General features: G+C 44.5%; 1 protein-coding gene across 7 annotated transcripts in view; it reads right to left on the bottom strand.

The window, feature by feature from the left end:
- The window catches only part of ARHGAP24 (Rho GTPase activating protein 24), a 339,006-nt gene that overhangs the window by 280,874 nt on the left and 43,779 nt on the right, over nucleotides 1-14,353 (bottom strand). For 6 of the 7 annotated variants that reach the window (XM_075929535.1, XM_075929532.1, XM_075929536.1 and 3 more), the window contains one exon: nucleotides 9,285-9,484. The exons of the other annotated variant lie outside the window; for it this stretch is intronic. In XM_075929535.1, the coding sequence (XP_075785650.1) occupies nucleotides 9,285-9,464 (180 nt within the window). In that variant the 5' untranslated portion in view covers nucleotides 9,465-9,484. The remainder of the gene's footprint in view (nucleotides 1-9,284; nucleotides 9,485-14,353) is intronic. 7 annotated transcript variants of the gene reach the window in all.

Below are 14,353 nucleotides of genomic sequence, written 5' to 3'. Positions count from 1 at the left end.
AACAAAAAACAATGAAAATTCAGCACCCTTGGCAAGGAAAAACAATAGCCTTTATATGCACCTTTCTCTTGACCTTTCTACACAATCTGTGTGTATCTGTGGGGGATACTTCGTTGGAAATTTTTCAGAGACATTAAGGACAGAGAAGCAATTTATTCCACTGCATAGAAAAGATAGGCAATATGGCCAGAGACTACCCTGGCTTAACCAGGAGATCCTGAATAATCTAAAAATAAAAGAGTCTGACCACAAGTGGAAACTAGATCAAATTACAAATGGTGACTATAAACAAACACCACAAGTATGCATCAGGCAAAATTAGCAAGGTAAAGACACAAAATGAGCTCAGTCTAGCTACAGTAACAAGAAAACATCCTGCAAATACATAAGTAAGAGGAAGACTGGGTGAATGGAGAGAAAATTCTGGCAAATAGCTTTCCCAAGGAACATTTGAATGAATAGGCTGCTGTTTTTCTAATTAGGGATGTGAACGAGCAGTTTAGGCTTATCAGTTTATCTACTTGACTACTGAAATGTTCCCCCCCCCGCTCGCTGCCTCTGTATCAGCTTAAAAGCCAGTTCCTCCCAGCACCATCTCCACGGTGACACCTCCCCTCAACCCAGCACTGCTGCTTCTATCACCACGGTGGGGAGGGACAGAGGAGCAGGGGAGGCTGCCACAAGGCAGCCTCTGCCTGCGGCAAGCCCAGGCCCACCCTGGGCAGAGGCTGCCTCGCAGCAGCAGCCCCTGCCCTCAGCAGGTCCTGGCTTGTGTTTTCTTTCCCCAAGAGTTCTTAGTCATCAGAATTTTGATGGCAGAATCCATCAGTATAACTTTCTGATGTAACTCAATAAGAATATTGTACTACAGGTTATAGTTATGAGGCATCAAATACAGACTAAATCTTAGCACCTGGCACTCTAATTTGCTTCAGAAATATTGGAAAACTGCAATAAAGTGGAATGTTGGAACAGCCTTAATTTAGTCCGGTCCATTAGTTTCCCATAACAATTGGGGTTTTAAACAAGTTATAATTCCTACATCTACCATGGCGTGATTTATAATTACTCATGACTTAGGCAAAAAACTCAAAAGAAGCTCAGTTAGAAGCCCTGAAGATTTCAGAAAACAGGGGGTATGTCTACACTACAAAGTTAATTCGAACGAACAGCCATTAGTTTGAATTAACTTTCATAGGCGCTACACAGGCAAACCGCTAGTTCGAACTTAATTCGAACTAGGTAAACCTCATTCTACGAGGACTAATACCTACTCCGAATTAAGTAGTTCGAATTAAGGGCTGTGTAGCCACTTAATTCAAACTAGTGGGAGGCTAGCCTTCCCCAGCTTGCCCTGGTGGCCACTCTGGGCACCACCAGGGATACTCGTCTGCCCCGCTCCCGGAGCCCTTAAAGGGGCATGGTCTGGCTACAGTGCCCGTGCCAGGTGCAAGCCTGCCAGCACCCAGCCAGCAGACCCTGCACCTAGCACGGCACGAGCCAGCCACCTGCTGCCACCCAACCCTCCACCTCTTCCCGGGATCAGGCTGGCGGGTCCCAGGAGCCTGCCCGGGGGCCGCAAGAGGCGGGTGCCCGCCTGGTCTAGTGTGGACATCGTAGACCTCATCCAGATTTGGGGGGAGGCCTCCAACATCAATGACCTCCGCACTAGGCACAGGAAAGTGGCCGTCTAGGGCAGGATAGCTGCCAGCCTGGGCACCCAGGAGCAGGTTTGCATGAAAATCAAGGTGGTCCAGTGAGGACCCTAAGCCCAGAGCTTAGAACATGAGAATGGCCGTACTGAGTCAGAACAAAGGTCCATCTAGCCCAGTAGCCTGTCTGCTGACAGCGGCCAACACTAGGTACCCTGGAGGGGATGGACCGAAAACAATGACTAAGCCATTTGTCTCGTGCCATCAATCTCCAGCCTTCCACAAACAGAGGCCAGGGACACCATTTCTACCCCCTGGCTAATACCACTCCATGGACCTAATCTCCATGAATTTATCTAACTTCTCTTTAAACTCTGTTATAGTTCTAGTCTTCACAGCCTCCTGTGGCAAGGAGTTCACTATTTGCTTTGTGAAGAAGAACTGTCTGTTATTTGTTTGAAGCCTGCTCCCCATTCATTTCATTTGGTGTCCTCTACTCCTTCTATTATAGGAACTAACGAAGAACTTTTCTTTATGCACCCTCTCCACACCACTCATGCTTTTATAGACCTCTATCCTATCCCCCCTCGGTCTCCTCTTTTCTAAGCTGAAAAGTCCCAGTCTCTTTAGCCTCTCTTCATATGGGACCTGTTCCAAACCCCTGATCATTTTAGTTGCCCTTTTCTGAACCCTTTCCAAGGCCAAAATATCTTTTTCTGGGGTGAGGAGATCACATCTGTACACAGTACTGAAGATATGGTGTACCATAGTTTGATACTTCCCCTCCTCCTTGTTCCCCTGGCTTCCCCCTTCCAGCTCCCTCCTCCCAGGTTTCCCCCTCCCATCTCCCACCTCCTTTTCCCAGTCTCCCCCAGTTTTGTTAAAGAGAGTTTCTATTTTTGACCACACGTGTCTTTTATTTTGTACATCAGGAAGGGGGGCTAGGGAGGGGTAAGTGGAAAAATGTGAGGGAGGAATGGGGTACGAGCCCCCGATGAGGAGGACTGGGGTGGCTCTACAGGCTCCTCGGGGTGGAAACTCTCCTGCAGCCCCCTGATTGACCACCCCAGATGGCAGCCTGCGGCAAGTGCAGCCGGGCTGATGGCCGAGTGCTGTGATGTGCCCAGTGTGGGCACTCAGGGCATTCCAAGCCAGGACTGCTTTGCTGTCCCTCATTGAGGTAGACAAGCAAGCGGGGAACCCTGAGAACTGTCTGTCCGGGGTGGGGGTCGGGTCCCTTTAAGCACAGCCCTCGGCTAGCCTGAGACAGCAACTCCACGCTCTAAGTCCTAACTTGATGCCCTGCCGGCACTGCTTCCAGCCAGCCTTAACTTTGGTTCAGGGTCCACTCAATGTGGACATGCTAGTTCGAATTAGCAAAATGCTAATTCGAACTAGTTTTTAGGTCTAGATGCACTAGTTCGAATTAGCTTAGTTCGAATTAACTAATTCGAATTAAGTTAGTTCGAATTAGTGCTGTAGTGTAGACATACCCAGGGTTACTAACTCTGTGCAGTAACTGATGTTCTTCAAGATGTGTGTCCCAGTGGGTGCTTGCTTTCAGGTGACAGTATGTCCCAGTGCTGTAGATTGGAGATCTTTGGTAGCAGTGCCTGGTTGGGATGTATGTGCGCAGTTGGTGTCTTGTGGTGACCATGAGTTCACAGGGTGCACACTCGTTCCAACCTCCTCAGTTCCTTCTATCGTAGCGTTCCCAGGTTGAACTCCAAATGGAGGGGAGGAGCGTGGGTAGTGGAGCACCTACAGAGACCCACATCTGAAGAATCTCAGTTACTGCACAACATTACTTTCTTCCTCTTCGAGTGCTGTCCCTATGGGTGCTCCACTTCAGTTGACTGGCAAACAATGCCTCATGGGACTCTGGAGTTGTGTAACTGGTAGCCACAGATAGTACTGCATGGCCTCGCAGGGTCTTGGTTGTTTGCCTCTGGCATGCATGTGATGCCCATGTGACTGCTTTACATTGTTTAGGAAAGCTGTGGAGATGAAGATCATGCAGTAGAGTGCATGCATAGGCCCTCAGAAGTGTTGAGGCCTTGTGCTCGATAGCATTCCCTAATGCAGTCGGATATCTACTTGGATAATCATTGTTTTGAAACAGCTGTACCCTTGGATCAGTTGGCAATGACTATGAAAAGTCTGGGAGATTGGCAAAAGGTTATATGTAGGTAAAACACAGGCGCTCACCTAATATCAAGCGTGAATAGCATAACTTCCTGAGGGTTTTTGTGAGGTTGGGGTAAAATATGGGGAGGTGTATAGGTTCACTAAAGAGACCACCTTTAAGAAATTAGGTATATAGTTGCATAGTGACCTTATCCTTGGAGAATGTGGAATACGTGGGTTGAGCCATTGGTGCTATCATTTCACCAACTGATCTGGCGGATAGGTCAGATGAAGTGGGTTTCACCCATGAAGTCTTATGTCCTAATAATTTTCTTAGTCTCTGAGGGTATGTCTACACTACCACTTTAGTTCGAACTAGGGTGGTAATGTAGGCAACCAGAGTTGCAAATGAAGCCCGGGATTTGAATTTCCTGGGCTTCATTTGCATGATGCCGGCTGGCACCATTTTTAAATGCCGGCTAGTTCGGACCCCGTGCCGCGCAGCTACACGCGGCACGGACTAGCTAGTTCGGATTAGGCTTCCTATTCCGAACTAGCTGTACGCCTCGTGGAACTAGCATTTAAAAATGAAGCCCGGGAAATTTAAAAATGGCGCCGGCCGGCATCATGCAAATGAAGCCAGGGAAATTCAAATCCCAGGCTTCATTTGCAACTCCGAATGACTACACTACCCCCCTAGTTCGCACTAGGGGGGTAGTGTAGACATACCCTGAGTTGCTACTGGACTCCTTGTTGTTTTTGCAGATACAGACAAACACAGCTACCCCCTGAGTCTTTAATGCAGATATTGAAGCGATAGCACACTGAGTAACTGCCATTGAAAAGATGTGTGGCTTTACCACTACTAGTAGTGCCTTCACCCAGCAGCCAAGTAAAGCTACGTGTCCTGAAATATTGGGGTTGGTGTTTTTGAGATGAAGGTGTAAAGACATGACCTTTTTAGGGCTTCACTACTACAACATGGTTGTGTCTACATTGGCATGAATTTCCGGAACTGCTTAAAACGGAATGCTATTCAGTTTTCAGTTTTTCCGGAAAAGGAGCATCTACATTGGCAGGCTGCTTTTCCGGAAAAGCCCTTTTTCCGGAAAAGCGTCTGTGGCCAATGTAGACGCGCTTTTCCGGAAAAGAGCCCCGATCGCCATTTTCGCGATTGGGGCTTTTTTCCGGAAAAGACTACTGGGCTGTCTACACTGGCCCTTTTCCGAAACAGTGTTCCGGAATAAGGACTTATGCCCGAGCGGGAGCAGAATAGTTTTTCCGGAATAGCGGCTGATTTTGTACAGTAGAGCATCATTGCTTTTCCGGAAATTCAAGGACCAGTGTAGACAGCTCACAGCTTATTCCGGAAAAGCGGCTGATTTTCCGGAATAAGTGGCCCAGTGTAGACACAGCCCATAGGTACAGAAAAAAATCGTGATAAAACTGGAAACAACTTGAAATGGCTGTCTACACTGGCCCTCTTGTGCAAGAATACTTGCGCAAGAGTGCTTATCCCTGAGCAGGAGCGTCAGAGTATTTGCACAAGAACCACTGATTTTGTACATTACAAAGTCAGTGTTCTTGAGCAAATACTCACGGCCAGTGTAGACAGGAGGCAAGATTTTGCGCAAAAGCAGTCACTTTTGTGCAAAATCATGCTAGTCTAGACGCACCCTGGGTAAGAAAAGTCAGCTGTATTTCCTGAGATGTAGATTTTTCAGGATTGGGCTCATTATAAGTAAGAGAAGCTTATTATAGAATTAGAAGTATCCAGAATTAAATATGTTTGAGGCTACTTGGATTTTGCTACTTGATACAAAAATTTGGTTGGGCTGTATAGATTAAAATTACACTGACAAGTCAATAAATTATACAGCCAAACCTAATGACTTGTTAGAGATAGCTAAGTATTGAAAATAGGGATCTAGATCCTGAGCATCCTTGATCCACTGGCATCAGTGGAATTATTCTGATTTGCACTGGCCAAGTGACCAGAATTTTCAGATGTGAATACCTAAATGTGGATTTTTAGAGCTTACTTTTAGGCATCTGTATAAGTGGCTTGATTTTTAGAACTATCAAGTAGTCGTAGTTCAGACTTAAGTCTAGCTCTCTTCGGCTAGGTCCACACTACTAAGAAAAGTCGGGAAAAGATATGCAAATTACAGTTTGCAATTTGCGTATTTTTTTCCACTTTTCTTTTGAAAGAGGCTTTTCCGAAATTTGGCCTGTCTACACGGAGCAAAATTTCAGAAAAACCTCCTCTTTTGACACATCCCTTCTTCCTCATAGAATAAGGATTACAAGGATGGTGAAAGAACGTGTCCACTTTTTCTGAAGTTGTTCAGAAAAAGTGGACATGTTCCTTGGACGTAGGGCATACCTCTGGTATCCTAGAAAAGCTGTGCAGTCTAGACATAGCCTTAGGTATTTATGCAGTTCCTCTGCCCTAGTATCTGAGCACACCACAAACTTCAGTGTTTTCACTTTAATAGCACATCTGTAAGGTAAGACCGTGATATTGTACCTATTTTACAAATGGAGATCTGAGGCCCAGAGAGACCAAGTGACGCATCCAAAGTCTGAAGCAGAACAGGGAGTTGAATTTTTGTCTTCTAAATAACAAGCTACTTTCCTAACCAGTGGGGCTGACAGACATTAGGGGCCCTGGGACAAGGTGTATGGGGGGGGTCCAGCTCTATGACCTGGAAGGGATGGAGCTGAGGGCTGTGGTGGACCTCCCCACCCCAAACCCTCAGAGTTGAGTAGAGCAGTTCTCTGGTGCTCCCAGAGCAATTCAAAAGGGGCCTGGGGCTCCATTCTTACAGCAGTGGTGGCAGGTGGAAGCTGTGGGCTTTTTTGAATCTCTGGGCGTTTCTGCAATTGCATCCTTTGTCCCACATCCTGTTGGTGGGCCTGACCCTAACTACTGAAGTGAGAATGCTGAGCACCTATGAAAAATCAGACCATTTTTATATAGGTGGCTAAATATGGATTGAGAAGTCTAAATTTAGACACCAAAGTTTGAAAATCCCGTCCAATGCAATTAATTTAAGTAAGCTGCCTAATACTCTGACTCAAGAATTTGATTTCAGTTTGCTACATCTGGGCCTGGTCAAATAATTACATTGGCAATTATTCCTCAACCTCTACCTTTCCGCTGACCAACCATAAAATTTTGTTTCTTCTCAAACCAGAGGAAGAAATACTGTAATTCTTCCTTATATATATATACACATACAATCATCTGCTGATGGCACAAAAGATTTATTGGCAATGCTCTGACCACAGGAAGCTGGGGTCCTTTAAGACTCAATGAATATAATTAACTTTTCCTGAGATAAAGTTAGAGGATTTCATGGGAGTAACTTCTTGATCCTCAAAGAGTGAAAACCAAATACTGACTGATCAGAGAAGTAAAGGAGGAAACTTACTGCATCTCAAAATGACAGAAAAAAACCTAGCAGATTCTGTGTATCTGTTTGAAAGTTGCTTTTGTATTGTCATTCAGAAAGTATAAACAAGTGCAGAATCAAGCAGTTCATTTAAGTGCTGCACCAAAATAAAGAACAATGCAAAACACAGTCTTCAGGAGAAAAGTAAATAACTAGGAAAAACAGCTTATTAAGACATATATTAAGACACAGAACAGCTTATTTTTCCTTAAACATCCTTCAGTTTGTAGCAGTTTCATTAAATAGCTGCACTATGAGCCTTAATTTAATCCTTACATTTCTTGAGGTTTATACAAGAGAAAGTGTCCTCTAGAACACCTGAATCAAGGATGGCTGTTTCTCTGAAGGATATCCGCTAGTTCTAAACCAAGTTATGGGCTGATGTAGGAATTACTGGTAAAATTCTATGTAATACAGAATGTCACACAAGATATTGGTCAGCGGCACTGGCCACTGAATGGATGAAAACACACTGTAGAAATCCAAATAAACAAACTGTATTTAAAGTGATAAGCATTATACTGTGTGTGTGGAAAATATGAGTGTAGCTATATATGGCTGTGTGTATAAATGTAGGCATAATTAACAGAAGCGCTGATCACACAGAAATTGATCTCAAGTCAGAGGGAGCTATGAGGTGCTTAGAACCTCAGAAAATGAAGACCATATCTACTACAACATTGTCCTTCTGTCTGCAGTAACTTAATATAACAGATGCTTGGGTTTGCCCTGAGCTGAAAAGGAGGCAGAGTTATATATTCTTTTCTTATATCACTCTGGAGATTTGTAGCCATGAAACAGACCAATAAATATAGCAAGTAAACAGGAAAACAAGTGACCATTAAGGCACAGTAAATTATGAATTTATTCCAGACAGCAATTACACATTATGGATGTTAGTAAATGTGAGTTAAGCTGTTGTAGGACTGAGTTTCGAATGCCAGGGAATTCCATATGGCTATTTCTCTAAGAAGCAGGAAATCTACATACAGTTTACTCATCCACCTAATCTCAACAAGCACCTTTGACTGATTCCTAAAAAGCAGGGATTTGCTACTGAGACTTGCCTCATAGTAAGCAACCTTTACAATAGTCTGATGAAAAAAACATATCTTAAGCAGGCCTGCTGACAGGGCGGTGCAAAGGGCGCAACCTCTCTGGTATTGGGCAATTGTAAAGGGCTTGGGGCTCTGGACATCACCACGGCTATTGCTGCAGCAATGGCACCCAGAGCCTCGTGTCCTTTAAATCACTGTTGGAGAACCATGCTGTATGTGGCTCTAAGGGCTGGAGGGTCAGTGCAACACTGTGTGGACGGCGCAGAAGGCAGGCTAAGACCCCATCCCTTCAGCCCACACCTGGCCCCTTCCGTGAGTGAGGAACTACTCCCCCTACCTTGCCCAAGGGTCCAGCATGGCTGTTGGCTCCCCTGATCTTAGCTTATGTCTACATGGCAATAAAACACCCATGGTTAGCCTGTGTTAGCTGACTCAGCTTTGCAGGCTCAGACAGATTGTTGGCCACAGATCATTGTTCCTGGTCAATGGGAATGGCAGGAAGTGGTGTAGACTGGGACACTATTTCCCGCAGATCCCGTTGGCTGGGAACAGCAATCCATGGCCAACAGGAGCTATGGTCGCCAGTACTTGTGGCCATGCAAGTAAATACAGTGGTGGGGGTCCACCAGGTACTAGCTCTGGATGATCGGATCTAGCCCGCAAGCTGGTAGTTGCCCATTCCTGAGCTACATTGTCATTTTACAACCCTGCAGTCTGAGATCTGCAAGCCTGAGTCAGCTGACGTGGGCCCGTCATGGTGTTTTAATGCAGTGTTGGCAAACCTTCTGTGACCCAAGCATCTGAGGGAAAGTCATATATTTAAATAAGACAAGTGCCACATTATTTGCCAAGTGCCTGAGCCAGCACTGCAAACAAAAACCGCAAAAGACAATAGAGATTGGGAAGCCTGTTTCTTCCAATTGGATCAAATTCTGCACCTCTTCTTTCAGATCCCTTTCTCATCCTCCAACTCCACCCGCCCCACTTACCAAGGGTTTGGTTTCATCTTCATCTTTGAAATAATAAAGCTGGTCCCTCTTGAGGACAAACCAGCGTGTGTGCCAAGTCTTGACAAAGCCTCCTTGCTTCCGCAGCCACCCACACTTAATGGCATTGTGCCGTCCTTGGCTTAGCTGAGGACTCTCTGAAGAGCTATTGTTCTCATCCATAATGAGGCCAACAGAATCTCCTGTTTAGACAACAAAAGGAGAAAAGAAAAAAGAAACTGCATTATTCTTTTTAAGGGGGGGGGGGGGAGAAGCAGCCCGCCCCTTTGCACACCATTGTCAGCGGACCTGATTGTGAGCAGGCGCCACAATAATTTTGTTCCTCAGGTTTTGATTAATTTGAGCTTTGTCTTACTGATGGCTGCACTTCCTACTTTAAACAAGCCAATAAATTAACCTCACAGCTCTAGCTTTGAGTTCAGCCTGTGGTGAAGACTGAACAAGTTTTTAAATGTAATTATTATGTTTAATAAAGCACATTTGGGTGACAAAGACCTCACAGTACTAGGCACTGAAAAGAAAAATCAAAACATAAGAATCAAGAATCTCTAGGATCAAACATTCATTCTTCCTGTCTTTTTTTGTTTTTCCCTCCAAGAGATTTATTAGGTTCGCGCTGACACCAATGTACATACAGTAGGTTTATTGATCTGTGCGTCTTTGCCAGCTAACAGGCATACATTATTCTATTAACATAATACTAAAGTAAATGAAATGTTTGGGAGTGAACAATTTTCTTTAAAGAGAACAGATAAAATCCTCAATGGTAAGATAATATTTTTTTTACAACAAAAAGAATGTGACTGCTATATCCTGAGAGTATAATACAAAAATAGTCGTTTCTCCAACATTCTCCCTCATTCTTCAAACCACTTTCTTCCATGAAATTCGTAGAAATGCCAGTCAGCTGACTTGTTTTGGGAGTTGAAGTATTACATGAAGTCCCATGATACTAAATGTACAAAGTTTTTATTGTTCTACATTACTACTTTACTTTCCAATCTGAAAACTTCAATCCAGGCTTTGAATCTGAAATACAACAGTTGGTTTGCTTGTGCTAATTGTTTTCACAGCTGCTACAGCACCAACGTCATAAAAATAAATAGCAGGAATATCAGGCGTTTGCATCGACAGACAGAGAGGTGCAAAGAGTACATAAACACCACATGACCAAACTATGGGAATATCTCAAGAAATGAAGTGTGTCTTGCTGTTGAGACATGAGGCAGAAAATCATGGTATTTTCTTCTACGTTTGCAAAAATCAGAATACTCCTGAAAACTCACCCTCTGAATGAAACAAAATATATATTTTCTGAGAGAATCTTTCCAACTGTGCAGGCAGAGTTCCGATTTAGGTAATTACTAGAACTGAACAAGTCCTATAGACTCTGTTCATTGGGGCTGTCTGTCAGCAAACCTTCTTGGGTTTACATGGAGATCTGGATTATAATAATATGCAATTAAGAAATGCTCCCACATATTCACCAGCTGTCCTCTCAAGGTCACAGACCCAGTATCTACCTACCAATATCTTTTCCCCCCTGTCTAAAGAGGTAGAGGGCCCTCTTAGGATTTTTCAAAGCAACAGCACAATTCTTTGTTTTCTTCTCAGGAGGGCTGGGAGAACATTACCAGTTAACTGTATATCAATCGGGCATTTCTCATAGCACTTAGAAGCCACAAAATGGCTGGAGAGAACACTGGCCAAACGGTATCAAGTCCAGATTAGGGATGTTAAATTTAGATTAACTAACTAATTGAATAGTCAATGGGATTTCCATCCACTATTCGATTAGTCGATAAGAGCACTTCCACCTTTGAACTGTAGCAAGAACCCTGCCAGGCTCTTGTTACAGTTCAAAAGCAGAAGCCCTGCAGGGAGTGCAAGGCCAAAGGAGGACTCCTGCTGGCCCTGCACTTCCTGCAGTGGCTCTGCTTTTGAAATGTACAAGAGCCCTGCCAGGGCTTCAGTCCCTGCTTGCGCTGTTTCCCACTGTGCCCCTACGTCTCCTGCCCCCCCCCCCCCCGCAGAAACAGTGCTGAGGGGAACCAGCTTTTAAGCCAGCTCTCCCCCCTCCCCCCCACAACACTGGTTGTTGCTCCCCCCCCCCCCCCACCACCTTTGCTGCCTCTCTGATAGAAGCAGCAAGGGGGGAGGGGGGAAGCAACTAGTCACACCACTAAGTCTATGCTTATCGGATAGTCGACTTGTCACTTAGATCCCTAGTCCAGATCCACTGAATTTTTGTGAGCCTGAGCTGACCTTGACAGATTGGTCTAGAAGCCAGCCAGTTTCACATCTGTTCACAGTTCTAACTGAAATTTCTCACAGGCGTAGTGATTACATTCCAAATACTTAAACTGCCTCCTGCACTTTCAGTTAGATAACGTACTGAGATTCTACTTCCTTTAAGATCCTCGGCTGCCAATTAGACTGTGGACAGCCAGAGACCAGGCTGGCATAGAATGGGTTCAGGATCCAAGAAGACAACCTTTGTATGCTCTTCCTGAATGGTGCTTAGATTCACCTTTGCTGTAACTGAAAATTAGAGATGTAACAGTATAACCATTTACACAGTTAACTGATAAGCCTGGACTTATTGCTTACCATGAATGGTTATATCCTGCCCTTTATCAAGGGCAGCAGTGTGGAGCAGCAGCCAGGTCCTCAGGAGTGCGTTGGGAGGTAGGAGCCAGTGCGTGCCTGGAGCCAGCTGATGCCCCACACTACAGGTGCACATAACTGTGTAACCACTGCAATGTTCAGTGGTCACACAGTTACCTAATTTTCATAGAATCCTAGAGTTGGAAGGGACCTCAGGAGGTCATTGACTCCAGCAACCAGCCCAAAGCAGGACCAACCCCAACTAAACCATCCCAGCCAGGGCTGTGTCAAGCCAGGACGTAAAAACCTCAAAGAATGGAGATTCCACCACCTCCCTAGGGAACCCATCCCAGTGCTTCACTATCCTCCTAGTGAAATAGCTTTTCCTAATATCCAACCTAAACCTCCCCCACTGCAACTTGAGACCATCGTTCCTTGTGCTGCCATCCATCACTACTGTGAAGAGCCTCTCTCCATCCTCTTTGGAACCCCCCTTCAGGTAGTTTTCAAAGATAATGGCTTTTTAATATCCTTACTGAAAATCTTGTCTGAAATTCTTCACTTCCTGTCCTAACTGTGTACCACTCCAAAAGTGACTTCATTTCACTGGTGGACAAATTGTTTGTTCTATGTCTGCAACATTTATGAAGAACTTTGTGACTAAAAGGAGCTATATAAAAATTAAATGCATTGTACAGCAACTTTCACTCCAAATGATCTCAAGCTACCATGTAACTCACCTTCTTCAAGTGAGTCATTGCTTTCCTTTTATTCATTTTTCTTAAAACATGCCATGGGACTACCAAAGTCTAAGGTTATTTTGAAGTCTCAGTTACTGAAATCTATTCTTGGCAAATTGGATTCTTCCTTTTATTTAGAAAAGCTAGAAAACATTGTGCTATCCCCATTCAATGTGAATATATAACTGTTGTTATCCTGTCTAATTGCTGACACCAAGGAACCTTCCACCTCCTTTGCAGGAGTGAACCTCCCATTGCACTGTGGGCTTTTTCATGTCAGCAGGGTGGCTCAAAGCAGCCCTATCACAGTAGTATATCACCAGCTACACTACACAGATGTGCAGTAGAGATATGAGGAAGTAGGAGGCTTTAAAAATAGTTAAATTTTGCGAGTGTTAAACTCTTCTAGCTACTTAAGACAAAAGGTCTGTCTCACACACGTTTAATCACTGTGGGTGCAGTCATGTTGTTCTTACTTGGTGTCCATAATGCATTTTGCCAGTGGCTTTCCAATACTATCAAAAGCTACTGGATTACCCAGTCTGTTAAATTTATTTATGCAACCCTCTGAATGAAAGCCTGATGAACTATGTTAACTAATCAGCTTGGTTCTTTGCTTGCAGCCACACAGAGAGGCTGGGGTTGGGGGAAATAAATAATTGCCAATACTTATGTTATTTGATAAATCTTTTGCACCTCTAGTCATAAAAGCAACTGCCCCAACCTTCCCTACCTATCTTTGTTCTATAAAAAGAGGTTTACAAATATTCTTCTTAAAGAAACTTCACTTCTTCCTCTTCTATGCCCAGAGACAGGAAAAGGACTGATGTAAAATGTGTACTTTTAATAATTCTTGAAGGGATAAGCAAAGCCAATTAATGTCAATGGAACAACTCCCACTGATTTCAATGGGGTTTGGGAATAAGTTCCATAGACAGGATCAAAGACATAATCCATGCCATCAAGCGCTTGCTCAAATATAACACTTACTGTGTGATCTGTATTCATCCTGTTCCAGAACCATCTCAGATGTTCCTTAACTAGCCAAACATTTACAATCCTACCATATACTTACAGGAATTCAAGCAAAAGTAAAAAATAGGTCAAACAGAAGCACAGATCTTTCAAAAGCATCTGTAGTTGGTTAGCACCAACTCTTATCAAATTATCATCCCCAATTTCTTTAAGCACCATCAACAATTCTAGCCCTTGTATGTACCTTCCATAATTGTGACATGTGTTAGCTATGTAGCTATATAGCATGAATCTTGTAACAGAGTAATTGAGAATCACACATTGACAAAAGTGACCTTATTGCAATTGCTAGGCACTAGCAGCAAAATTCATCTGGTGGTGCACAGTCAGGGCTGATTGTGCCACTACATTAAGCAGTAGGCACTGACATGGTCAATAGACAATAGACAGACAGTGTGCACGCACAGAGGCTTGGGGCCAGGATCCCACTGGCAAGAGGGCAAACAGCCGGGAGCCCAGCCGGGCTGGGAGCCCAGTGGCGGGAGCGGGGGCTGGCGGCTAGAAGCCCTGCCAGGATGGAAGCCCAGTGAAAGGAGTGGGCAGTGGCAGGGAGCCCTGCTGGCAGCAGGGAAGCCTGCCTGGGTTGGCAGCAGTGGGGTTGGAGCCAGCGTTCAGCAGCTAAACCCAGTCAGTGGCAGCAGGGCTAGTTTCTAGCAGCTTGGCCCAGAC

This window comes from Pelodiscus sinensis, chromosome 5, assembly GCF_049634645.1.
Source record: "Pelodiscus sinensis isolate JC-2024 chromosome 5, ASM4963464v1, whole genome shotgun sequence".
Classification (NCBI taxonomy): Eukaryota; Metazoa; Chordata; order Testudines; family Trionychidae; genus Pelodiscus; species Pelodiscus sinensis.
This window is presented reverse-complemented; position numbering and strand designations above follow the sequence as displayed.